Below are 27210 nucleotides of genomic sequence, written 5' to 3'. Positions count from 1 at the left end.
ACCCAGGCTGGAGTGCAGTAGTTCAACCTCTGCAAGTGCAACCTCTGCCTCTCAGGCTAAAGTGATTCTCCTGCCTCAGCCTCTGGAGTAGCTTGGATTACACGCATGTGCCACTACGCCCGGCTAATTTTGTATTTTTATTAGACATGGGGTTTTGCCATGTGGCCAGGCTGGTCTCAAACTCCTGACCCCAGGTCATCCCCCCGCTTTGGCCTCCCAAAGTGCTGGGATTACACGCGTGAGCAACCATGCCCAGCCCAATAAATGTTTTTATTACAGAAAATTTAAAATGTCTGTCACTTTTTATTTTATTGATTTTCTATTCGCTTCTTTACCTGGATCAGAAAGATAATTTCAAATTTCTTTGGAGGTTAGGTATTTTCTGATAATGAGAAGTTGGTAGACATGGTATTAACAGAGATGATTTTAAAAATATTTTTGGTAATTAACTGGACTATAAGAAAACAATACTAAACAAGCCAAATTACTCTTAGCTAAGGCTTGGAAATCTGGATAAAGAGGAAGAAGAGAAGGTAGAAAGAGTCCTTATATTAGTAGCATGACCTACTAACTCTTCTTTTAGCACCCATGGTGCTAAAAGGAAGTCCTGCCAAAGCACTTCTGCCTTGGTTAGAGAATATTCCAGTGTTGGGTTATGAACCTCCATGGCAAAGCCACAGCACTGACTCTCTGACCAGCTGGAATTGGCTGCAGGATGGGTATGGCCGAAAGGAGACCACTGTGAATTAACCAGGAGTGAGAACATCAAGACTGATCTTTATTTCCCCCAGAGGCAGAGTGATAAAATGGCATTCATCTCTATTTAAATTCTATCCCATCTTTCTTCTTGTCCTTCCTCTCAAGGTTGCTGGCAGAGGTGGTTGGGGCTATGTGCCTGGAGTGAAGATTCTGCCCATTGGTCAAGAGACCTCCCTCTCAGATGCTGGCTCTGCCCCTGCCTTTGGGGGTCGACCCTTGTACTCGCAGGACCTTAGGTGACTCTGTAAGTATAGTAAAATGCAGTTAATCTGATGTTATCATTCAATCTTTTTTAAAAAGTGGAGCAACCAGTTGACAAGGTAAGACTTTTTCCTGACATCTGTGGTTGTTTATTTAAAAGAACAGACAATATTTAAAATGAAAGACAAACTCAGAGGTTCAAATGCATCCAAAAAGTTGAAGCAGCAGTGACATATACATCCAAAGATGATTGTAGCTATTTAAAGCCATATCTTGTTTCTCTAGGCAAAAGACAACATTGGTTATAAAGCATATACCTTCTTTGCAGTATAAGGCAATGAAAGATAATCCTATTATTCTCTTTCTCAAAAGTCAGTGGTCTTCAAAGTCATAGCAAAAAGATTATAAAGTGAGACTAGAGAATAATTTCCTCATAAAATTTCGGAAAAAACTTTGCATCACATTCCATAATATTCCCTTGTCAATTATTTAAAAAGTTTTCTTAGCAAGCCTGCTTCTATGTTGCTCCCTCTGCTTTTCATCCTTATCATTAAGGTCGGAGCTTCTGTAAACTAAGAATTACTCAATCTAGGTTCAGCAAAAATAAACAGAATACTCCTCTATGAAAGCCTGTTGCAAAGTGTAGTTAATGAGTAAACAGAAGTTACTGACTTGTGAGAAACACTCTCACTCAGAAAGGGAAGTGGGAGTACTTATTTGATATAACTAGCCCATTTTGGGAACAAAAAGTCAATTAATTTATGTCCCCCCTTTCCTCCCTTTGGCCAACCTTTCTTTCTTTCTTGTTACTTCTCTTTGACATCTGGAAGTTTTTCTTATTTCTATTCCATTAATGAGTTCACCATTTAATCTCTTGACTTCCCTTATTTTCACACACATTCAAAGACCAGGTGCCACAGTTTATTAAGAATGTCAAGCATCTTTGTATGAAAATTCATGACATATGTTGCAAGGTACATCATTGTTATCAGAGAAGCCAACTGCAGCGGGCCATAAGGCACATTAGTTTGTTCATTTACTGTGCTAGTTTAGAAAACTTGGGGAGAAGATTCAGAAAAGATTCAGAATTGTGGCACACAATTTTATGCAGTCCATGGAGACTGATGGTGTCTGCACCGAGAGTCTCACCACTTCTCTTTAGATTGTTCTGAAGCTGCACAGTTTTTGGTGCATTATATCAGAACATTTTCATTTGGACAATGGAGAGAGGGATATTGATACTTTAATAAAATATTAAAGAAATACCCATAGCTGCATACATTAATAAAGGGCATCAGCAAGATTGAAATCATAAGATTCTTTCATTTTTGTGGTTGGGTTATTTTCACTAACTGACTTCCAGGGGCGTCCAGGACATTTGGGGGAGGTTGTGTCTGGAAAATCTGATATCGGGTTAAATGAAAGCCCATTTGATTCTATCTGGATGTCAGGGATCCAATCGTCATCACTCTCTGTGGGAGTTGGTGGTGTAGGAGGCATCATAGTTACAATGAGATCAGAGTCCTGAAAGTCAGGAGAGGTATCTGCTACACCTGGCTGGGCTAGGGAAGGGATGGGTGTTGGCCCTTCTGTCTTCTCTTGTATCTGTGCAGAAGGTGTAGTACTGTCTTCAGAAGAGCTTGCCAAATGCTCTGTTTTCCAACCATTGTGCTTTCCATTCTTTTTGCCTTTATTTTTATGTTTTCCATGGCCATGACCATGCTTATGCTTATGTCCATGGTCAAGGACATGGCCCCCTTGGTGTTCAAGATCATCATCAAGTTTGAACTTATGTCCATGACCAAGACCATGCTGCTGTTGGTGTCCACGGCCGAGGCCATGTCCCCTTTGATGCCCATGCCCTTGGTCACGTTCATGTTTATGGCCATGGCCGAGATTATATTTTCTTTGTTTTTCATGGCCCCCGTCATGTCTATGAGTACGCCCTTGTTCTTTTCCTGACTCCCGCTCTTCATCTTGTGCAGGTGCCATGGAAGTGTGGGGTGGACTTACAGTTGTTTCTTCTTTTATTTCCCCTACTTGTGTTGATCGGAAAGGTGAAAAACCTGGAGGCCTTTTCATCAATGAGATCTAAACAGAAAATATTAAGATGAAAGTATTACTGCAAAAATCATGCTATCAATGAAGGAAAGAAACACTGAGATCTGGCAGTTCTATCTTAGTTTACAATGGGGGAGGTGTTTTCCAGAGTTTAAATACTGTATTAATATTCCAGAAAGGATGAATAATATTTTTTTGTCTTTTGATTGACCTTAAAATTTGTGGACATTGATTATTGTTCTTAATAATACTGTAAAATGGCCAGGCACAGTGGCTCACGCCTGTAATCTAAGCACTTTGGGAGGCCAAGGCGGGCAGATCACTTGAGGTCAGGAGTTTGAGACCAGCCTGGCCAACATAGTGAAACCCCAACTCTACTAAAAATACAAAAATTAGCTGGGTGTGGTGGCACATGCCTGTAATCCCAGCTACTCAGGAGGTTGAGGTAGGAGAATCACTTGAACCCAGTACGTGGAGGTTGCGGTGGGCTGAGATGGTACCACTGCACTCCAGCCTAGATGACAGTGACTCTATCAAAAAAAAAAAAAAAAAAAAAAACCCAAGACAAACCAAAACAAACAAACAAAAAAAACCCAAACAACAAAAAACACTGTAAAATAAGCTGAGCATTTTTTCTTCATCTGGAAAAATTGGGTGGTTAAGCTAGCTAATCTCTAGGGTATCTTCTTCTTTTTATTTTTTTTTGAGATGGAGTCTCACTCTGTTGCCCAGGCTGGAGTGCAGTGGCGCGATCTCGGCTCACTGCAAGCTCCGCCTCCCGGGTTCACGCCATTCTCCTGCCTCAGCCTCCTGAGGAGCTGGGACTACAGGTGCCTGCCACCACGCCCGGCTAATTTTTTTGTAGTTTTCAGTAGAGACAGGGTTTCACCGTGTTAGCCAGGATGGTCTCGCTCTCCTGACCTCGTGATCCGCCTGCCTAAAGTGCTGGGATTACAGGTGTGAGCCATGACGCCCGGCCAACTCTAGGGTATCTTCTAGGCCTATGTTTATGCAAGCACAGTATTTAATTGTTGATACTACTCTTATTACCACCATCACTGCTTTTATCCTAAAAGGCCCTAAGTGGCTTTATGAACTGAATATATGGGGAGCATGTATCTATGATCACTTTGTTGTACTGAAGTACACTGAGACATATTTGCAAACTTGAAATGCAGCCTTAGTACAATGTTTGTGTTAGACTATCTACATACTTACACACAACAAAAGACCAAATCAGAAAAGAGGGAGAAGAGGCAACTTGCATCAAAGAAGTCGATTTGTGGATTGATTCTACCTACACTTTTGCTACCTGTGAGAATGTGTTAATTGGAGGCAGTGTTTGGTGATGCAAAGAACATGGTCATTGCAGTCAAGCCAGACCCTACTGGTAATCAGCATTGTGATGAAAAGGGTAGACTCTGAATTGACTAAGATTTGAATCCAAGTGCCACCAGCTTCATTTTTGTCTTCTGTAAAATAGAAATAATAGCAGCACCTGCCTCACAGAGTTATAAGGAGGACTGGAAAATGTGGGTGAAGCCTTCAGTATAGTGCCTGGGACAGAGGAAGCATTTGATAATGTCATTATTCACTCAGGACCTCAGAGTCTTTCTAATTTTTAGTGTCTCATCCTTGACAATAAGGAAAGTGTTATTATGTCCCAGAGTTCTTTTAAGACTTAAAATAGAAAAATGACATCAAGAATGCTTCTCAAACTTGATTGATGCATATGAATCCCCCGGGGATCTTGTTAAAATTCGGTAGCTGTGAAGTGGGGTTTGCAAGTCTGAATTTTTCTTTTCTTTTCTTTTCTTTCTTTCTTTTTTTTCTCTGAAGACACAGTTTCGCTCTTTGTTGCCCAGGCTGGAGTGCAGTGGCAGGATCTTGGCTAACTGCAACCTCCACCTCCTGGGTTCAAGAGATTCTCCTGCCTCAGCCTCCCGAGTAGCTGGGATTACATGCATGCGCCACCACACCCGGCTAATTTTTGTAGTTTTAGTAGAGACAGGGTTTTCACCATGTTGGCCAGGTTAGTCTTGAACTCCTGACCTCAGGTGATCTGCCTGCCTTGGCCTCCCAAAGTGCTGGGATTACAGGAATGAGCCACCACTCCCAGCCATGCATTTTCCACATGGTCCTTGCATGTCAGCAAAATGCAGTGGAGTGTTGTATCTGGCCTCAGGTACACCTGGCATAGCCAGTGTTGCTCCCCCACAGCAGGACTGCAATGCACTAGGAGAGAGTCTATAGAAGCTTCACTGAGACACTGACAATGTGTGAGAAGTGATCAGGAGGATTGTTACTCTCCTTTCTAGCCATTAAACAGACATCAGCACAGAAGTGTGAGAGTTACTCCCCATTTAAAAAGGTAGCTCCCCAATTCATTTTGGTAATGGTTCATTTTCAGCCCCCAAATATGGATTTTCAGAATGAGCAGAACCGACCCCACGCTGACTGTAATTAGAATCATACCATTCCCAGTGGTTGACAGTTGACAGTAGGGTAAATTTTTTTCTCCCAGGGTACCACATAAACTTCAGCATTGCAATCTAGGCTTTGCTATCCATAAAAACAGAAATCAAAAGAGACAGTGTTATTCATGAGATACTTGAACAAATGATTCTAAAAACATCCAATAGGCTTCCAGTGAAAAAGTAGACAGGTGCATGACTACTCACACCAAGTTTTTTGGTCTCACAGCTTTCGGTCAACCCTTCATTACTTTCCTTGGAACATGTGGTTTCCCTGGCCACAAAGTCAATAAAATATTTCTTGCCAGCCACCACCTGAAAAATTAATTAGTACAAAGTAAACACTTAAAAATATTTGCATAATAAATCATTTATCTTCAAGAAATTTTAAGGGAGAATCTTGAAATTTTAATTGACCAACTTACAGAGTTGCATTTAAAAAGTACAAATGTTTGGCATTAAAGCTTGGCATGCATATTTAAAATACTTGGCTGTCAGTTGCTCCCCTTTCCTTTTCTAAATGGGGGAAGAAATAAGCAAGCTATAATTTTTTTTTTTTTTTTTTTTTTGAGACGGAATTTGGCTCTTGTTGCCCAGGCTGGAGTGCAGTGGCATGATCTTGGCTCACCGCAACCTCTGCCTCCTGGATTCAAGTAATTCTCTTGCCTCAGCCTCCTGAGTAGCTGGGATTATAGTTGCCCGCCACCATGCCTGGCAAATTTTGTAGTTTTAGTAGAGATGGAGTTTCTCCATGTTGGTCAGGCTGGTCTCGAACTCCCGACTTCAGGTGATCCACCCGCCTCGGCCTCCCAAAGTGCTGGGATTACAGGCATGAGCCACCATGCCTGGCCTATAATCTTTATTTATTTATGTATTTATTTGAGTTTTATTGTCCAACAGCTGTTAAATTCACTGGTAATTCAAGGACTCAAGTTGTAATATCTAAGAATCTAACAGGAATAGGAAGAAAAACTTAAAATGTTTTTAAACATGCCTTATTGTCCTGCCAAATCTTGAATTGGTGAAATACTGAGTTAGTACTACTATAGAAATTATGCGGATTAAATTTTGTAATTAGAAAAATTATTTGGGGTTTTTATTGTTCTCTTACTATTTTTAATATTAAGAAATTATTTTAGGCTGGGCGTGGTGGTTCGTGCCTGTAATTCCAGCATTTTGGGAGGCTGAGGCAGGTGGATCACTTAAAGCAGGCTGTTCAAGACCAGCCTGACCAACATGGTGAAACCCCACCTCTACTAAAAATATGAAAATTAGATGGGCATTGTGGTGCACACCTGTAATCCCAGCTATTTGACAGGCTGAGGCAGGGGAGTTACTTGAACCCAGGAGGTGGAGGTTGCGGTAAGCCGAGATCATGCCACTGCACTCCAACCTGGGTGACAGAGTGAGATTCCTTCTCAAAAAGAAAAAAAATTATTTTAATCTCTATCAACAGTTTTAATCACTACTCAATGCTATCTTCCATTAAATATTTTGTGGCCCAATTTCTAAACCAAATTATTTAGTATTAAATTGTAGTATTTAAACAGTGACTCCTGCCTGTAATCCCAAGCACCTTGGGGGCCTAAGGCATGTAGATCACCTGAGGTCAGGGGTTTGAGACCATCCTGGCCAACATATAGTAAATCCCTATCTCTACTAAAAATACTAAAACTTAGCCAGGCATGGTGGCAGGCATCTGTAATCCCGGCTACTTGGGAGGCTGAGGCAGGAGAATTGCTTGAACCTGGGTGGCGGAAGTTACAGTGAGCCAAGATTGTGCCACTATACTCCAGCCTGGGTGACAGAGTGAGACTCTGTTTTGGGAAACAGAACAAAACAAAAACAAACAAACAACAAAAACACAACTAAACTAAAACAAATAAATAAATATTCACCAAAACTCAGTATGAGGAAGACCTTTCTTAGATGAAAAGCAGAGGAAAGAAATCTAAAGGAAGGGAAAATAGTAACACTTGACTAGAGAAAAATGAGAACTGCTTCTGAAAAATCACAATCAGCAAAATAGAAAGGCAAGCTGGGAAAACTATGATATAGAATCAATATCTGTATGCATATAAAGCCCAACACTAAAAAATGGACAAAAGCCGTGAGCGGGTATTTCAGAGAAGAAGTTAAAATGGTCATTAAGCCTGAAAAAAAGTTTAACTTCATTAATAAACAAAAACATGCACATTAAAAAAGCAATGAGACATCATTGTTAGCCTTCCATGCAGGCAAAGATGAAAACAAAAATTGATGATACGTGGCATTGGCCAGGCATAGGAATCAAGCAGCCTCAGTCACTGCTGGTAGGAAGAGAATTTAAATTAAGATCCTCAACTGGTGTCTTTTTGCTTTTATTTTTTGAGACGGAGTCTAACTCTGTCATCCAGGCTGGAGTGCGGTGACACCATCTTGGCTCACTGCAACCTCCACCTCCTGAGTTGAAGTGATTCTCCTGCCTCAACCCCCGGAAGTAGCTGAGATTACAGGCAAGTGCCACCATGACCAGCTAATTTTTGTATTTTTTGTAGAATGTAGAATGTATTTTTTGTAGAATGTTGGCCAGACTGGTCCCAAACTCCTGACCTCAGGTGATCCACCCGCCTCTGCCCCCGAAAGTGCTGGGATTACAGGCGTGAGCTACCACACCTGGCCTCAACTGGTGTCTTATACCCAGGTGATGTGAGTGTAAATTGGCATCATTGCAAATATTTAGTGATTTTGGCAATTTGCATCAAGTCTTAGATGTATACGTATTCTTTGACATTTCTAGGACTTTGTCAAGGGAAACATTTCTCCATGTGCACACACAGATCTTGGAAGTTTATTCATCTCAGCAGAGGCAGACAGGAGCATCAACAGCCTTGGGGACAGCAGCAGTGGTGGCAGGGCAAAATAAAACGTATATGAAACTACAATCACTAACGTGTGAAAATGGAAGATTCAGAAAGTGTTTGGTATCTGAAATGTGAACCCAACATGGAATCAACATGCATCCAAACAGGACTAAATGTGCAAACCCAGGGCAAGATTAAAACTATAAAATATATATTTAGCAATTTGGCAAATTGGTCATTTGGAGACTAGCTTTTAGCAAATTCATCATATGTTTAATTGATTTCCAGTCAATTGGCTGCTTCCACCAAGGCTGCCTTGGGTGACTATGTCCAAGCAGCCAAATTGCTCTCTTTAAATGCAAAAATCAGTTAAGATTCATCTCTCTAAAGTAAGTTTGAAATTCTCACAATATGCAGATTCACTTGGCAACTAACTGATGGGTTACCTCTTTGTGTCTCCCTGGCATCCTTAATGTAGACACACACACATACTAGAATGTTGATTTGTTAATCTACAGAAAAAACTGTAACTACTAAGAAGACTAGATATTCATGCTTGAGAATGAGTGGTTCTGTTTTTGATGGCAAACCTCTGACATACAATACGTGGTGGCCTATTCCTACAACATTCAGAATAGAGAATAAGGGAGCTGGGAGCAGTGGTGTGCGCCTGTATCCTAGCTACTTGGGAGGTTGAGATGGGCACATTGCTTGCTCCCAGGAGTTCGAGTCCAGCCTGGGCATCACAGTGAGACCCCCATCTCTCTCTCACACACTCTCTCTTTTTTTGTTTGCTCTGTTGCCCAAAGGGCCTTGCTCTGTCACCTAGGCTGGAGTGCAGTGGCATGATCATAGCTCACTGCAGTCTTGACCTCCCAGTCTCAAGCAATCCTCCCACTTCAGCTTCCCAAAGTAGTTGGGACTACAAGCACATACCACCATACCCAGCTAATTTTTTAATTCTTTTTTTTTTTAAATTATTTTTTGAGATGGAGTTTCACTCTTGTCGCCCAGGCTAGAGTGCAATGGCGTGATCTCGGCTCACTTCACCTCCGCTTCCCGAGTTCAAGTGATTCTCCTGCCTCAGCCTCCCGAGTAGCTGGGATTATAGGCACCCACCACCATGCCCAGCTGATTTTTGTATTTTTAGTAGAGACGGTTTTTCATCATGTTGGTCAGGCTGGTCTCGAACTCCTGATCTCAGGTGATTCACCTGCCTTGGCCTCCCAAAGTGCTGGGATTACAGGCATGAGCCACTACGTCTGGCCTTTAATTCTTTTCTTGTAGAAACAGGGTCTTGCTATGTTGCTCAGGCTGGTCTCGCTCCTGGGCTTAAGTGATCCTCCTGTCTTGACATCCCAAAGTACTGGGATCACAGGCATGAGCTGCCATGTCTGGCCCCTGTCTCTCTTAAAAAACAACAATAAAAAAACAAAGAAAGAATTTCACAAAAAAGCAAAAATATAAAGTGAGAATTAAAAGCTGACAAGAGCATGAATGGCATAGGTTGGCATTCCTTTCAAGTAAACCTAACATGGTCATGTGGCAATGAAATCCGAGAGAGAGGGTGGCCATGTCTGGGATAGAAACCAGTGCTCAAGCAGCAGAGAGATCAAAGTGTCAGTATTGATTTACTTTAATCTAGTTTGTTTACTTTTTTCAGTTACAAAAGTAACACAGAAAATTAGAAAGTTTAAAGTAGCCTGTTATTCCATTATCTAAAAATCTCCCCTATGACTATGAGACATTCGTTTTTTTGTTTGTTTCCAGACGGAGTCTGACTCTGTCGCCCAGGCTGAAGTGCAGTGGCACGATCTCGGCCCACTGCAACCTCCGCCTCCCGGGTCCAAGCCATTCTTGTGCCTTAGCCTCCTGAGTAGCTGGGATTGCAGGTGTGTACCATCACACCCTGCTAATTTTGGAATTTTTATTAGGTTGATGCAAAAGTAATTGCGATTTTGCCATTACTTTGGCAAAAACCACAACTACTTTTGCACCAACCTAATAGTGTAGATGGAGTTGCACCATGTTGCCCAGGCTGGTCTCAAACTCCTGACCTCAAGCAACCCACCCACTTCGGCCTCCCAAAGTGTTGGGATTACAGGCGTGAGCCCCCCCCTTTTTTTTTTTTTTTAACATTATTTTCTGTCCTTTAAAATAACACAACTGATAACATCATGCATATTCAATTTTATGACTCCTTTTTTTCATTGAATATTAAAACACAAGACATCCCCCATATCAAGAGCACCTCACAAAGATACTTTTAAATTGCTGCTTAACACTCTATTCTGAGGATATGCCAGGCATGATCTAATCATTCTCATATTAATCATTTTGACAGTTTACTATTTTTGCTGTTATACTTAAAACTGCAGTGAATAGCATTGTATATAAAGACTCCTATTTTAGATTCCTAGAAATTCAGTTCTGAGTCAAAAACATGAACTTTTTAGTGAGAATTTTTTTCACCAGATTATGAGGATTATGTTGGATTGCTGTAACAATTTGGCTCTATTTTGATTATTTTTCTTTAGCTTGTATTTAGGGAAGCCAATTTTGAGTCCCTAAAACAGGGATCTGTCCATAATCATATCCATCAGATACCATTGGAGTTGCTAGAAATGTAGGCTCTTCTCTTTTTTGAGACAGAGTTTTGCTCTTGTTGCCCCGGCTGGAGAGCAATGGCGCAATCTCAGCTCATTGCAACCTCCACCTCCTGGGTTCAAGTGATTCTCCTGCCTTAGCCTCCCGAGTAGCTGAGATTACAGGCATGCATCACCACGCCCGGCTAGTTTTGTATTTTTAGTAGAGACGAGGTTTCTCCATGGTCAGGCTGGTCTCGAATTCCTGACCTCAGGTGATTTGCCTGTCTCGGCCTCCCAGAGTGCTGGGATTAGAGGCATGAGCCACTATGCCTGGCAAATGGGGACTCTTCTAATACAGTTACTCATTTTACAAATGGGGCCACAAAGGCTTAGAACGTTTGAATGACCACCCAGAGTGATCTGGGATGTGAGTGGCTGATGCTATGGTGGAACTGAGTCTCCTGACTCCCAGGAGACACTCCTGTCAATCTTCTATTGACAGGGCATGAAAGGAAGATGAATCCCCAGAGGGTCCATTTGCAGGAGAGCGGGATCCCAGGCAGAGAGAACAGTGGGTGGAAGACATGGAGGCAAGAGAGTTTGGAGCCTGGGTAGTGATGGATTGCCTGATGTGGCCAAGCCCAAGGCATTATGTGGTATTATAATGAGAGATGAGTCTAGAAGGACATAGAGTAAGTCTTGCTGGCCCTAGCTCTGAATTTTATTAATTGTATCACTGTTGCTATTGTATTCATTTATTTATTTATTTATTTATTTATTTAGACAGAGTCTCACTGTGTTGCCAGGCTACAGTGCAGTGGTGCAATCTTGGCTCACTGAAACCTCTGCCTCCCAGGTTCAAACGATTCTCCTGCCTCAGCCTCCTGAGTAGCTGGGACTATAGGTGCACACCACCACGCCCAGCTAATTTTTGTATTTTTAGTAGAGACAGGGTTTCACCATGTTGGCCAGGATGGTCTCGATCTCTTGACCTTGTGATCCACCCGCCTCGACCTCCCAAAGTGCTGGTATTATAGGTGTGAGCCACTGCGCCCAGCCGCTATTGTATTTATATAGCGTTTTACAGTTTGAAAAAGTGATATGACATATATTAACTTATTTGATCCTCACCTCAGTCCTTCACATATAGAAAACAGAATGTTGTAAAACACCTGTCCAGGATCAAGCATACAGGGAGACTGGCACTTAATTAAATCGAATGCACCAAATCACATTATCAAATGTATCATTTCCTAATACAGAGCCAAGATCAGTGGCAAAATTAGTAAGCAATTTGCACATAGACTATAGTGTTACTGCTTTTGTAGCATAATTGACAAACCTGTACTCTTGCTTTTTTCACATTGTCAATCTTGAAATAGAAAGTTGCGTTATTCTCTGCATTAAGCTTTGTGATGGTGTGAGTCAGTGTCTCCTCCAGCTCTGGGCTGTTGGTGGGTATATCTCTGGGGCAGCCCACGCAAATCTTGGAAGGTGGTTGTACAAAATCCTCCCCTGAAAGGATCAGGTTTTAAGTCAGCATGTACACTGAAGTAGCAGCCTGGCCTAGCATCCCTCCTGCACAGGAACCAGCATCCACATGTATAAAGGGCCACATGGGAGCCCAGGCCCAGTAGTGAGTGGGTGAAGGTTGTCTGTCTGACTTTCACTTCCTGCCTCTCTTCTTTTCCCCTCCTCAGAGCACAGTGTATTTAGGGAAACATTTTCAATATGAAGGTGCGAGTAACTCAATCAAAATGCTACACTTTTCCTGAATTTTTGCATTTTTGATGGAAACTGTAAAAAGCAATGCTTAATTTAAAGGAGTGACTCTCATGAGAAAAATTTAAGTGCTGTGGTTGTGGTGAACAGGCAGCTTCAGACTACTCATGGTGGAACACATACAAGTGTTTTCCAAGTATGAGAAAAGCACACCCTTGTTATAAGAAACACTGACCTGACCACAAACTCAACACTATCTCCATTTCCTCCCATTATAACATGCAGGAAAAAAAACACCTTAATTGAAAGGGTTTTATTCTGAGTACTAAGAAATAAAATACAGGTCTCTCCAACTTACAACATCGGACTTAAGGACAACTTTTAGAGAAGAGAGACCAGTTGGCATTGTACCCAAAGGCCAACTTTACCCAGGGGTCATACATTTCCCTTCTGTCTTCATAGCCCATTCTGGCCACTTGCAGAGCAGTCTGAGCTGCAGCACAACTGGGCAGGGAAGGGGTCCAGTGATCTCATCAAGGGATGCATCTGTGTCTGCAGGTTACACAGACTTTGGAGTATATCATGGGAGCCAAAACACAACTTATAGGAAAAGACCCAGCCAGTTGTCTGGGACCGCTATTCCTCTATTGTGGTGCCAACGTGTGTTATTCCTTACCTGGATAAATGTCACACTTCTGTGAGAAGGAAGCAATTCGTAGCTGAGTATCGATGTATGCATTATCTGTACATTCACCAGTATCCTGGTTTTTAAAAAGCATATAAGTGCTCAGTTGAAAACATTTCTTAGAGTCTTTAAAGTAAACAACTAGTAAAATTGAAAAACAGGGATGTGTACTTTCCAAATCATTGCGTAGCAAAGAAAGAAACAAAACATAGTCTTACTGTGAAAGAGATACTAAAATACAGTTAGGTATTAGTATCAATAGCATCAACAAATACATGCATATACACAAGCACATGGAAAGCAGGAAATAAGATAATAAGAAGATCTAGTATAGAAATAACAGCCATGTAACTAAAAAGGTAAATTTCTAAAAAAAGAAGGTAAGACTTTCAGACTGTCAAAACACCAGATCAATGTATTACGGTTTCAAGAATCATCTTATAATAGAAACAATGTATAGAGCTTAAAAATAAAAGATGAACAAAGCTACATGGGACAAATATAAACATAGCTGGAACTAGAGTATTAGTAATATTGGACAAAGTAAAATTCATGATAACAAAAACTTTTATTATCAAAAAAAATTTTATTATCATGATAATAAAATTCATGATAAAGGTAGTAAAAATGATAATTTTATTTTTCAAAAGCATGGACTGGAAGACATGGAATCAAAATACATAAAGTAGAAAAAATTACACATATGAAGAGAAATGGATAGAAATAATCATGGTGGGAAAATTTAGTATGCAATTACAAATCTAAGAAAGGGCAAGAGAAAAAATAATAAGACCATAGAAGATTTGAATAACTTGATAAAGATTTATTTAAATGGTATTTTCATATGCTACATATGATTTAAAATACTTTCATAAGTATCATAAAATTTGTATGTATTTGTGTGTGTGTGTGTGTATATATATATATATATTTTTTTTGAGACAGTGTCTCTCTCTGTCACCAAGGCTGGAGTGCAGTGGTGCAATCTTGGCTCATTGTAACCTCTGCCTCCTAGATTTAAGTGATTCTCCTGCCTCAGCCTCCCAAGTATCTGGGATTACAGGTGTGTGCAACCACACCCAGCTATTTTTTTTGTTTTTTTTTAGTAGAGATGAGGTTTTGCCATGTTGGCCAGGCTGGTCTCGAACTCCTGATCTCAAGTGATCCACCCACCTTGGCCTCCCAAACTGCTGGGATTACAGGCATGAGCTATCGTGCCCAGCCAGTATCATACAAATATTGTTCATTGTTTTTACACCAGGTCACAAAAAGATTCAATAAATTTTACAAAGCATAAACAATACAGAACATGTTCTTTCACCTCAGCACCAAAAAGAAAAAATAATCTGTAAAAATTAATAGCATGTTTAAACAAACAAAAATAATATACTTGGAAATATAAACAAGCTTGCCAATAAAGTTAGGGTCTTTCTTGGATAAGGAAAAAAAAAAAAACCAAAATAACAAAAATGAGAATTCCATATAGTGTTATCAGAACAGCATTTTAAGTTAATTTTTGACTTGACATGAGTTCATAGTTTAAAAACAGCGGGAGAAAAACAAATAGAAAAACCTATGCCTAGGTCCCCAGAAGTGAGGGGAAAAAAGAATAATAAACAAACATAGCCAAGTGCTGTGTGATAAATGTGATAAAACATGTATAGCAAAAAATCTGCCATTTTAAAGGATACAGTTTGGTGGCATTAATTCCATTCACAATGTCATGCAACCCACCACCATTTCCAAAAGTTTTCATCACCCCAAGCAGAAATTCTCTACCCACTGAGCAATACACCCCCATTCTCTCCTCCTCTCCACTCACAAATTCACATCTACTCACTGTCTCTATGAATTTGCCTATTCCAGATGTTTCATATAAGTGGAATCACACAATATTTTGTGTGTGTGTCTGGCTTATTTCACTTAACATCATATTTTCAAGCTTCATCTACATTGTAGCATGTATCAGAATTTCATTGTTTTTAGAGGGTGAACAGTGTTTCATTGTGTATATATATGATAGCACATTTTCTTTTTTTTTTTTTTTTTGAGACGGAGTCTGGCTCAGTCACCTAGGCTGGAGGTGCAGTGGCACGATCTTGGCTCACTGCAAGCTCCGCCTCCCAGGTTCACACCATCTCCTGCCTCAGCCTCCCGAGTAGCTGGGACTACAGGTGCCCGCCATCACGCCCAGCTAATTTTTTGTATTTTTAGCAGAGACGGGGCTTCACTGTGTTAGCCAGGATAGTCTCGATCTCCTGACCTCGTGATCTGCCCGCCTCGGCCTCCCAAAGTGCTGGGATTACAGGCGTGAGCCACCGCGCCCGGCCTGATAGCACATTTTCTTTATCCATTCACCTGTTGGTGGACACTTGGGTTGTTTCGACTTTCTGGCTATTATGAACTTTGCTGCTATAAATATTCACGTGTAAGCATGTGTTTGAATATGTGTTTCCATTTCTTTTGGGCATATACCTAAGAGAGCAACTTCTGGATCATATAGTAATTCTATAGTTAAGTTTTTCAGAAATTGCCAAATTATTTTCTATAATGATTGCAGCATTTTACAGTCCTACTTGCAATGCACAGAAGTTCTAATTTCTCCATGCCCTTTCTAATACTTGTTATTTTGTGAACAAAAAGAGGTTTTTTATATATTCTGCTTGTTAAACTCTTGTCAGATACATGATTTGCAAATATTTCCTCTCATTCTGTGAGTTGTATTTTTACTCCCTTAACAGCATTCTTTTTACTTTTTTCTCAATAAAATAAATGCATGCTCAATTAGAAAACTCGGGAGGTATCAAAAAGTTCCAAAAAATATAAAGAATCAGAAAAAGCGGCCGGGCGTGGTGGCTCGCACCTGTAATACCAGCACTTTGGAAGGCCAGGGTGGGTGGATCACCTGACATCAGGAGTTCGAAACCAGCCTGGCCAACATGACGAAACCCCCATCTGTACTAAAAATACAAAAATTCGCCGGGCATGGCAGCGGGCGCCTGTAATCCCAGCTACTCAGGGAGGCTGAGGCGTGAGAATCACTTGAACTCTGGAGGCAGAGGTTGCAGTGAGCTGAGATTGCACCACTGCACTCCAGACTGGTTGACAGAGCAAGACCCCTTCTCAAAAAAAAAAAAAAAAAAAAAAAAAAAAAAAAAAAAAAAAAAAAAGAAAAAGCACCCACAATTCCAAATGAAAGTTAACTACATTCTATATTTTGTCGTAATTTGTTTTCCATCACTTTTTATATTTACATTTATTTTACATATTTAAATAAATCTGCATGTATAGCTTTGTATCCCACTTTTTTTGTTTTTTACTTAACATTGTAACCATTTTACTATGTTACTAAAAATTAAAAATTTTTGATAGCTGTATCATGTTAAACTCTTGCAAATATTTTCTCTCATTCTGTGGGTTGTATTTTTACTCTGTATGGATATACTGTAATTTACTTAACCATTCTCTAATGTTGCATAAACAATTTATTTACAATATTTTTCTATTAAAAAACAACTGAAATTAACATCTTATGGTCTGGATTTCCCATATAAAAGCATTAGAAGCAGAATTACTAGATCAAAGGACTTGCAGCAATTCCTTGCCTAAAGCACAGTCTTCTGCTCAAATGCAAACATCCCTGGGCACATATCATGTCTTAGCCATCTTAACATTCACTGGCTACTACTACCTTGAGATACACCATTTTAATGTGATTTTGGTTCAGATAACAAGATAAGATGCTAGGAAGGACCACTAAGGGCTAGAGACTCAGGGTCTGTTTATTAAAGATAAAGGTAGGGAAGGGAAGATGAGAAAACAAGCAGAGAAAAGTTTGACATGAAGAATAACCCTGGGGAGAGCAAGGGAATACCATATGGGCATTGAGCACACGGGGAAGAAAAGGAAATAGGAAAGTGTGGAGACATAATGAAGATACACTTGACAGTTCAAGCATTTTGTCTATTCGTCGTCCCTGGTTACACTCTGTAAATACTTACTGCTGGCCAGGCGTGGTGGCTCACGCCTGTAATTCCAGCACTTTGGGAGACCGAGGTGGGCGGGTCACCTGAGATCAGGAGTTCCAGACCACCCTGGCCAACACGGTAAAACCCTGTCTCTACTATAAAAACAAAAATTAGCTGTGCATGGTGGTTGGCGCCTGTAGTCCTAGCTACTTGGGAGGCTGAGGCAGGAGAATAGCTTGAACCTGGGAGGTGGAGGCTGCAGTGAGACGAGATTGCACCACTGCACTCCAGCATGGGGAACAGAGTGAGACTCTGTCTCAAAAAATAAATAAAATAAAATAAAGTTATAAAAAAATCTTTAATGCTAGCTGTGCAGATTCTTTGGCCAGGTAGGTAAGGCAGATTGACCAGTGATGTGAGCTTTAGGCTTCCCGAGTGAATGTGAATGTGAATTGCTGAATGTCATCTAAAATTTTCGTGACGGTCTTCCCACTCAGCTTGATAGTTACCATCAGAATGTAAACAAAATGCTAAGAACTTTATCATTAAATTTTTGCCCACTTACACCATTCCAAAGGGACTTGCAGTCTGGAGTTAAGAACAGAAAATTCTCTTTGGAACAATTCGTTTGCACAATTGAGTAGGTAATTAGAAAGTTCCATCCAGCCACCACCTGAAACAATTTCAGATTGAATATTTAAAGGGCGGTTTAAACATTATTCGCTGTGGGATATGAAAGTTATGAGGAGGTTAGAAAACTGTGTGGCAATATAAAAAGTGCTCAAGAAATATAAATTATTATTATTACTAGGCAAAAAAATGCTGAATAAACATTGAGCACCTTAACACTCTCACATTTCTCACACACACACACACACACACACACACACTATACACACACAGACATACCACTAGCCATCTGAAAATGACAAGCAATATATATATTTTGCTATTTTTCAGCCAGTTTTGGAAATCCTAACAATAGTTCCTCTGCCAGGCTGCAGAGAGAAAGGTTTACTGAATTTCATAAAATAATAATGCCCTTCTAGATGGACAAAGAAAACTTTGGAGGGGAGTGGTCTTTACTGCTGGGTCCTCAGGCTCCCAGGTTACCAAGTAGTAAGATTTCTCCTACTTTATTCTGGGCCTCTCCCACCCTGATAGCTCTATATGGACATCACTGAGTAAAGCATGCTCACATGAAAGCAAGTTGTAAGGTTCATTAAATGCAGAGAATGTTACTGACCAAAGGGAATCACTCATAATAAGAGGCTGAAATACAAGCGACCCAGTCAACTATCAGAAAAGTCTGGGTGGGCGAGGCGTGGTGGCTCGTGCTTGTAATCCTAACACTTTGGGAGGCCAAGACAGGCGGATCACCTGAGGTCAGGAGTTCAAGACGAGCCTGGCCAACTTGGGGAAACCTTGTCTCTACCGAAAATACAAAAATTAGCCCAGTGTGGTGGCAGGTGCCTGTAATCCCAGCTATTCGGGAGGCTGAGGCAGGAGATCTCTTAAACTTGGGAGGTGGAGGTTGCAGTGAACTGAGATAGCGCCACTGCACTCCAGCCTGGGCAAGAGAACAAGACTCTGTCTCAAAAAAAAAAAAAAAAAAAAAAAAGGAAGAAATTCTGGTTGTACTGAATCATTAAGAAGATTTGTAGCTGAGCGCAGTGGCTCAGGCCTGTAATCCCAGCATTTTGGGAGGCCGAGGTTGGAGGATCACTTGAGGTTGGGAGTTCGAGACCAGCCTGGCCAACATGGTGACCCCTCATGTACTAAAAATACAAAAATTAGCCAGATGTGGTAACGCATGCCTGTAATCCCAGTTCCTTGGGAGGCTGAGGCAGGAGAATCGCTTGAACCTGGGAGGCAGAGGTTGCAGTGAGCCAAGATCGTACCACTGCTCCAGCCTAGGCAACAGAGCGAGACTGTCAAACAAAACAAAACAAAACAAAAAACAAACCAAAAAAAACCAACAAAAAAACAGATTTATGGATATTTACTTTTTTTTTTTTCTGATGATACAGGAACTGTAACTTAGTGGGTAGCCAGAAAGCCACGCCGACCGTTGTAGACACAATGTAATATTTTGGAGCAGCGTTTAACTCATGATGACTAGGTGATAGTAGAGTTTTCTGAAAATCCTAAGGCCACTATGACTTTTCTTTTCACTGTCTCTAGGAAGAGCCTGTAATGACGATTACCCATTTGTTAAAATCAAACGTCAAAGGAAGGGGGTCTGATTAGACATCTTTTCTCACTTTACATGTTGCGGTATCCGACTCACTTTGACTAAGGAGAAAGCCCTTTGCTTCCTGTGCTAGTCACATGAAAACACCACCAGCCATGCAATCATACATTTTAAACATAAAGATCTAACACATTTTAGTAATACTATGTGACCTAGAGAATTAAAGAACAAACCTGTCTTTGGGCCCGTTTTACTTCACTAAGCGTGAAGAGGGAGGAATGTTGAGTGTTGTTGTTAAAGTACTGAACGCCGTGTCTCAGAATGGGCTCCAGGTCTGGGCTCTGCGTTGATATAGGATGCACACAGCCGAGGCAGTTATACTGGGCTGTCACCACAGGGCCCTCGGCTTAGCAAAGAGCAGACAAACAGACAAAAACGCGGCATTAATGATTACAATCAGCATTCACATACATTGCCCTAAACAAAGAAGAGGCTGGGCATGGTGGCTCACTCCTGTAAAACCAGCACTTTGGGAGGCTGGGGCGGTAGATCGCCTGAGGTCAGGAGTTCAAGACCAGCCTGGCCAACATGGTGAAACCCCATCTCTCCTAAAAATACAAAAATTAGCCGGGCATGGTGGCGTATGCCTGTAGTCACAGCTACATGGGAGGCTGAGGCAGGAGTATTGCTTGAACCCAGGAGACGGAGGTTGTAGTGAGCAGAGATCATGCCACTGCACTCCAGCCTGGGAGACAGAGCAAGACTCTGTCTCAAAAGAAAAAAAAAAATTGCAGACCATTCATCCCACAAGGGACTAACATCCAGCATATATAAGGAATTTAATCAACTCACCAATAAAAAAACCAAGTAGTCCCGTTAAAAAGTAGGCAAAGGATCTCAGTAGGCATTTCTCAAAAGAAGACATACAAATGGCCAACAGGTATGTGAAAAAATGCCCAATATCACTAAGCATTAGGAAATGCAAATCGAAACCATTATGAGATGAGATATCATCTTACCCATTAGAATGGCTATTATTAAAAAGAGTTTGTATTAAATTACCAAGTAATGTTCATAACAGATAGCCCTAACCTACTGGTCAATAGAGGCAAAGTCCATAAAAAGGTAACGTAGCTGAAGAGTGAGCGGCACACCTGGAGGGACCCCCTGGGAGGCTGGGCTTCTTCACCCACCAAGCTCTCGCTGCTTGCCGTGTAAGCAGCAAACACAGCTAGGAGGGTATGGAGGAAAGGGAACGCTTATACACTGTTGGTAAGAATGTAAATTAGTACAACCACTATGGAAAATAGTGTGGAGATTTCTCGAAAAATGAAAACACCAAATACCATATATCCAGTAGTCCAGCTACTGGGCATCTACCCAGAGGAAAAGAAATCAGTCTATCAAAGGGGCACTTCCACTCCCAGCTTTGTCGCAGTAGTATTCACAATAGCAAAGATATGAAATCAACTTAAGTGTCCATCAAAGGGTGAATGAATAAACAAAATGTGGGGGACCAGGCACGGTGGCTCACACCTGTAATCCTAGCACTATGGGAGGCTGAGGCCAGCAGATCACCTGAGGTCAGGAGTTCAAGACCGGCCTGGCCAACATGGTGAAACCCCATCTCTACTAAAAATACAAAAATTATCCGGGCGTGGTAGCAGGTGCCCATAATCCCAGCTATTCAGGAGGCTGAGGCTGGAGAATTGCTTGAACCCCAGAGGTTGCATTGAGCCAAGATCGTGCCATTGTACCCCAGCCTGGGTGACAGTGCAAGACTCCATCTCAAAAAGACAAAAAAAAAAAAAGAAAATGTGGTATATATGCATAATGAAATACTATTTGGCCATAAACAAAGAATGAAGTCATATCATTTAAAGCCACATGGACAGGCCTGTAATCCCAGCACTTTGGGAGGCCGATGCAGGTGGATCACGAGGTCAGGAGATCGAGACCATCCTGGCTAACACGGTGAAACCCCGTCTCTACTAAAAAATACAAAAACCTAGCCGGGCGAGGTGGCGGGCGCCTGTAGTCCCAGCTACTTGGGAGGCTGAGGCAGGAGAATGGCGTGAACCCGGGAGGCGGAGCTTGCAGTGAGCTGAGATCCGGCCACTGCACTCCAGTCTGGGTGACAAAGCGAGACTCTGTCTCAACAACAAAAAAAAATAAATAAATAAAAAAAAATAAATAAAGCCACATGGACAGAACTGGAGGTCGTTCAGTGAAACAACCGAAGTACATTGTTCTCACTCATATGTGGAAGGTAAAACACTTAATCACATGGAGATAGAGGAGAGAAGAGAATGACTGATACCAGAGGCTGAGCAGGGTAGGGAAGTAGAAGGGGGAAATGAAGAGCTTGGTAAAATAGGTACTGAATTATAGTTAGATAGAAGAAATATGTTCTAATATTATATAGCAGACTAGGGTGACTGTAGTTAGCAACAATATATTGTATATTTCAAAGTAGCTAGAAGAGAGGACCTGAAATATTACCAATTCATAGAAATGATAAATATTCCGGGTGATGGGTACCCCAAATACTCTGACTTGATCATTACATGTTCAACGCATGTAAAAAACACTCACATGTACCTCATAAATATGTAAAATATAATGTATCAGTAAAAGAAAAAAAGAAGGAGAAGTTAATACATGTAAGGAGCTTCGAGTCATGGCTGGGACATAAAGACTCAATACATGTTAGCTATTATTTTTATCCTTATTGTTGCTAATATGTTATTATGATTAATATGTTAGTATGTTGATTGTACCTCCAGACATATCATCTCATTTCAGCCTCACGACAGTCCTGTGAGGTGGGAAGTACTGTTACCTCCCTTTTCTAGACAACGAAAAGGACAGCCAAGAAGGCGAGGAGCTCTGAAAGATTCCAGGCCAGGTCTGCCCTCAAAGCCTAAGCACTCCTCACTCTGGAATGCTGCCTACAATAGAAGGCAGGCAGGTCTTGTGTCTCCTGGTCCTTCTGCAGAGCTCTTGCACACACCAGGTACAATGTAGCACACGGGAAGAGTTGGGATAGTCCTAAGGGCATGAGGGTCACAAGCCTGGCCCACCCTCCGGGCTCTGCCGCTCCACCCAATGCTCCCTAATTGTGCAAATGGCTTTACTACTGCCGCCCTCTGGGAGCAAGCAGAGCCTGGTCAAGGTTGTGTTCCTCGCACACAGAAGTGGTTAATTTCCCACCAGGGCAGTGCCAGAGGATAAACCAGCTACCTGGAGTAATCTGGCAGGTCTGGGTAGCCACAGAGAATTTCATACTCGCCCTCTTCCCCACGGTTGCCGTGCATTCTCCAGTGGCCTAAAAAGAAAAGAAAGAGATCATTTATCCTAGTCTTTCACATGGGAAAGTCTACCTAGTACTGTTGCTAAATGTGGCTTTCCTTAAAAAACAAAACAAAACAGAACTTGTGAAGATTTTATCCAAAAGAGTTTTGAGACATGAGAATAAATGTTTTTTTATAGCCTAATGATTACATAAGCCACTGATATTCATGAGATGTTGGAGAAAAGACAGTGTAAAAAGGTTTTAAAGGTTGAGTCTTTGTTTTGAGCCCTGGAGGTATTTCTTTTTTCTTTTTCTTTTTTATTTTATTTTATTTTTTAAGACAGAGTGTCACTCTTGTTACCCAGACTGGAGTGTAATAGTGAGATCTCAGCTTACTGCAACCTCTGCCTCCCAGATTCAAGCGATTCTTCTGCCTCAGCCTCCCAAGTAGCTGAGATTACATGTGCGTGCCACCACGCCCAGCTAATTTCATATTTTTAGTAGAGACGGGGTTTCACTACGTTGGTCAGGCTGGTCTCGAACTCCTGATCTCAAATGATCCAATAACCTCAGCCTCCCAAAGTGTTAGGATTGCAGGCATGAGCCACTGTGCCTGGCTAAGCCCTGGAGCTATTTCTTTCTAACCAAGATGGATGCAGAGGTCTAGAACCAGCCTGGTAAACACTCCTGTTATCTACCTCTCAACTTTACTGAGTTAATACTGTTCATATAAACTTCATTTTAACTTAATAGAAAGGGCAAGGACCTTGGCGTCAAAATGTTTTTTGGTTCCAGCCTTGTCAGTTGCTAGCTGTTACCTATGTCATGTCCCCTTGACTCTCGAAGTCTCAGTTTACCCATCTTGTAGGAGATGGGACACATCTATCTCTTAGAGTTGTTGTGAACAGTATGTGTGCAAACGCACGCTGTGTTTGCCTACTAGAGGCCCACCACAGAGCAGGCACTTAACAATAGGCAGTTGTTTAATTGTTATTGTTGAACAGTGTTTTTGTTTTGTTTTGTCTTGTCATTCTTCAGTCATATCCATTGGATTCTAAGTGACAGATATTATTCCATCAGGATAGAGCACACCTCCCTTTATCCACACAGCCTCTAGAAGCAGGCAGCACAGGGCACAGCAGCTACTTATCCCCACCCTGCAGATGAGACGATTGAGAAGGGAACACCAGCACTGCAAACTCCTAGACTCCTGACTTGGAGTTCAGTGCTGCTCGGTAACTGCAGATGACTGACAGTCATCTTTTACATTCTGACATAAAAGAAGGGAATCAATCCATGAAAAACGAGGCTTGCTTCCGAGGCAGATACTGTCTGAAATCTTCCTTAATTAAAGCAAAACAACCGGCTATGGTGTGCCAGGCCTATATGTTAGGCATTTGGTTAAGATAGGCCTTGTTATCAAAGTTATTTGCATAATTCATCTGATTTCATCCTCCAACAACCTGATGAGGTCAGTATTATCTCCCATATACAGCGGAGAGTGCCAGTTCTGAGAGGTCACAGCTCACCCGCTATCACACAGCCAATGGAAGGCAGAGTCAAGATTTGCAATCAAGGTTGTGCAATGGAAGCACCCAGGCCCTCCCCTCGCCAGCCCTTCGGCTCGGCCCAAATGTCCATCTGTTGTCTCTCTGGAGTCTGAGTCACATGTTCTGACTTGGACACTAGAGCTCCCTTCTCATGGAAAGGCTTGCTCCATGTTTAACTGCTGGCTTCTCCACAATTTTTCTGTCTATACAAGAACACAGATACAAAGCATCTGACTTTTCTACACACTGGAATGTTTATTTGCATTTCTCATAAACAGGCTCACCAGTAGTCATCATTTCTGCAGGAGTAAAAAAATCTGGCAGAGTCAACGGAGAAAACAGAAGACCCAAGAATGGCCAATACACTTACCGCTTCTGCAGCATCCTTGTAGTCACAGTCCTGCCAGGTTTTGCCACTTTGAACAGGACAATCCCCCTCCTTGATTTCATACTTGAAGGAATAAAATGTGTCAGAGCGAACCTGAAAAGCAGCCAAAGATACTCAGGGTTCATCCAACTGACCCGATAGCAAATAATTCTAGTGGGTTCCAGTAAAGTTAGGAATATTGATCTTTGACTTGAGAGCAAAGCATTCACTTAAAATATATTTATATTTGTATCATAAACATTTATGTGAAAGAATGTTTATAACATACTCACAATGTCGTTTTAAAGGTTACAAAGCAGTATGCATAGTATTAGCCCATTTTTGTAAAAACCGGGTTATATATAAATCTATGTTTTTTAAAAGTCTGGAAAGATGCACAGCAAGCTGTTAAAATGTTTGTCTGTCAGTGGTGAGATTATAATTATCTTTCACATTCTTCTTCAAGCAAACATTTCTAAGTGACCTTTTCCCCTAATGAACATATGTGACTTTTACGAATTAGAAAAAGCAAACAAGAAAACCTTAAACAAATGTTAACAGTTATCTCTGTATGGTGGCATTAATTATGGGTGATTTTAGTACTTTTATTTGGTTTGTTTTGTTACCTACTTTTTCTTTTTTAAACAGCTTTATTGAGATATAATTGACGTGCCATAAAATTTACCCTCTAAAGGTATACAGTTTAATGTTTTTTGTATATTTACAACCGTACCCACCACAATCTATTGGGTACCACACCACAAATAAACTGTTGCTTGAGATTACCAAGAAGCAGAATTTCTCACATGACTGTACTAGATTGTGAAACAAAATGGCTCAATTTTATTTTCAGAAAAAATAACATGTCCACTGTGTTTATTTTCCTTTATCCCCATGTTGTCATATGGTTAGTTTTTTTTTTTTTCTGCTAAAGTAACCAATTGCTTAGCTGTCCCAGAGATGTAGTCTTTTATAGTGAAATTTGTTTAAACATACTCTTGAAAGATTGATATTTCTTTGAACCATGCATCCTGCAAGGATTTATCTCCTACTGGAGTACATCATTGCAATAATATCAAAAACAAACATTGCTGTTAAACCTGGTACATTCAGCCATACAGACTTCTGTCTAATTCCGTAGAATTGCACTAAACTCATTCCTGACTCCTCTTAGACACGACCCATTCAGTATCCCCTCCCATTTAAGGTTTGGAGGTCTGTATTTTTTAGCCTAGGGCCAGAGACCCAGTGAATTCTTTTGCTGCAGTCTAACTAAATTCCTAAATTCTCCCTCTCTACTTGGTCCCGTTCAGATTTCTCCATTTACTTTTGTTTCATTTCACCCTAGATTCTACTTCTCTGATCAGGAAGCCAATCTGCCTGAGGACGAGTCATACTCTGCCCTCCCACCCCAGGCCAGAGAGTGGTTCAGTCTTTCCACAAGTTGTAAGCTTCTACCTTTGATGATCACATCTTTGGTGGTGGTGGTGGTGGGTGGTGGTGGTGTGGGGTGGTGGTGGTGGTGGGTGGTGGTGGTGTGGGGTGGTGGTGGTGGTGGGTAGTGGTGGTGGTGGTGGTGTGTATGTGTGTGTGTGTGTGTGTGTGTGTGTGTGAGGCCTGGGCTCCTAGTGACAGTACAAATCCCAAGTGACTTCAAGGTTAAACACAGTTCACTCACCATCTTAGTGGCTTCAGTTATGCGGTACAGTACGAACTGGTTGTTACTTTGGTTTTGACTGTTATATTTCTTCAGAGCAGCATCCACAGCTTTAAATAAATCCTTATCATTGCAGTCAATTTCCTCGGACTGTGATTCCTGGGTTAAACTTAGTAGCAGCCTGGAGCAGAGGAAAAGGATGATAATTAGTTTCATGATCTAACAGTCTCCCTCTAGGAGCTGAGGGGTGGTTTCACCAAGAATCAAGAGGCGACTGGGATACTGAATTTGACAATCTCCAGCCTCTCGTTTTCTGTCCTCCTCTCTGCCTCAGCACTCAGGGCACTGGTTGGATTCCTGCTGCCATACGCTAGTTGCCCTGTTCCCAAAGGTTAAATGGCTCTGCTGGGTTATCCAAACATATTTACGGCTAGAACATTGCAACACTGGGGTTGTTAACCTGCTCATTTGCATTTGAAAATCACGAGGGAGCACAGTGCATATTTCCAGGTGATTATACAACTTTATGTAGCAAATCAGAGCAGAATCTGATGGAGGGGAAAAAAGTACTTACTAACTCGGTTATTCTCCTGTGACTTTCACAAAGCCATTTGTGAAGGTCACTACATGGGTAAACAGTGCAAGAATGAGTACAATGTGCAGACATGTTTCCTACAGAATCTCTTTGCAGGATACTTACCTGCATAGAAGCAGACTGCTATTAATTCTATTACATGCCTAAGAAGCTCACGCCCAGGGGCAGCCAGTGAGTTCCGGGAGTCTCATGCAGGATGTTGACACAACTGAAAATAAAACATGGGTGTCCTATCTGGTCTCTGGACAGGC

General features: G+C 41.4%; 1 protein-coding gene across 3 annotated transcripts; it reads right to left on the bottom strand.

Annotated features, from left to right (window-relative positions):
- Window positions 1-292: 292 nt before the first annotated feature.
- On the bottom strand, window positions 293-26762 carry KNG1 (kininogen 1). Of its 3 annotated transcripts, XM_073023742.1 has the most exons (11): window positions 26386-26762; window positions 24711-24821; window positions 22739-22823; window positions 19729-19901; window positions 17867-17974; window positions 13325-13409; window positions 12269-12441; window positions 5703-5810; window positions 5497-5583; window positions 2974-3051; window positions 293-1001 (listed from the first exon to the last, which is right to left on the bottom strand). In XM_073023742.1, the coding sequence occupies exons 1-11, from the start codon at window positions 26578-26580 to the stop codon at window positions 921-923; spliced, it is 1284 nt and encodes a 427-aa protein (XP_072879843.1). In that variant the 5' UTR covers window positions 26581-26762; the 3' UTR covers window positions 293-920. The 3 variants fall into 3 exon arrangements, with proteins under 3 accessions (XP_072879843.1, XP_072879844.1, XP_072879845.1); XM_073023743.1 differs by lacking the exon at window positions 17867-17974; XM_073023744.1 differs by lacking the exon at window positions 293-1001 and having other exon boundaries at window positions 1174-3051; window positions 26386-26693.
- Window positions 26763-27210: the final 448 nt, after the last annotated feature.

The sequence above is a fragment of the Chlorocebus sabaeus genome, chromosome 15, assembly GCF_047675955.1.
Source record: "Chlorocebus sabaeus isolate Y175 chromosome 15, mChlSab1.0.hap1, whole genome shotgun sequence".
NCBI classification, from domain to species: domain Eukaryota; kingdom Metazoa; phylum Chordata; class Mammalia; order Primates; family Cercopithecidae; genus Chlorocebus; species Chlorocebus sabaeus.
The sequence above is the reverse complement of the archived record's forward strand: the minus strand, read 5'-3'. Positions and strand labels throughout refer to the sequence as shown.

What these genes read in the sequence shown, in the direction of transcription:
- KNG1 (XM_073023744.1), bottom strand. Translation starts at nt 26,580, where the DNA reads ATGAAACTAATTATCATCCTTTTCCTCTGCTCCAGGCTGCTACTAAGT. An exon ending in ACAAGGATGCTGCAGAAGCG is followed by an intron (nt 22,824 to 24,710) that starts GTAAGTGTATTG and finishes TTTTCTTTTTAG; the next exon opens with GCCACTGGAGAATGCACGGC. An exon ending in TGAAAAAAGCAAGAGTACAG is followed by an intron (nt 5,811 to 12,268) that starts GTTTGTCAATTA and finishes TTAATTTTTCAG; the next exon opens with GTGGTGGCTGGCAAGAAATA.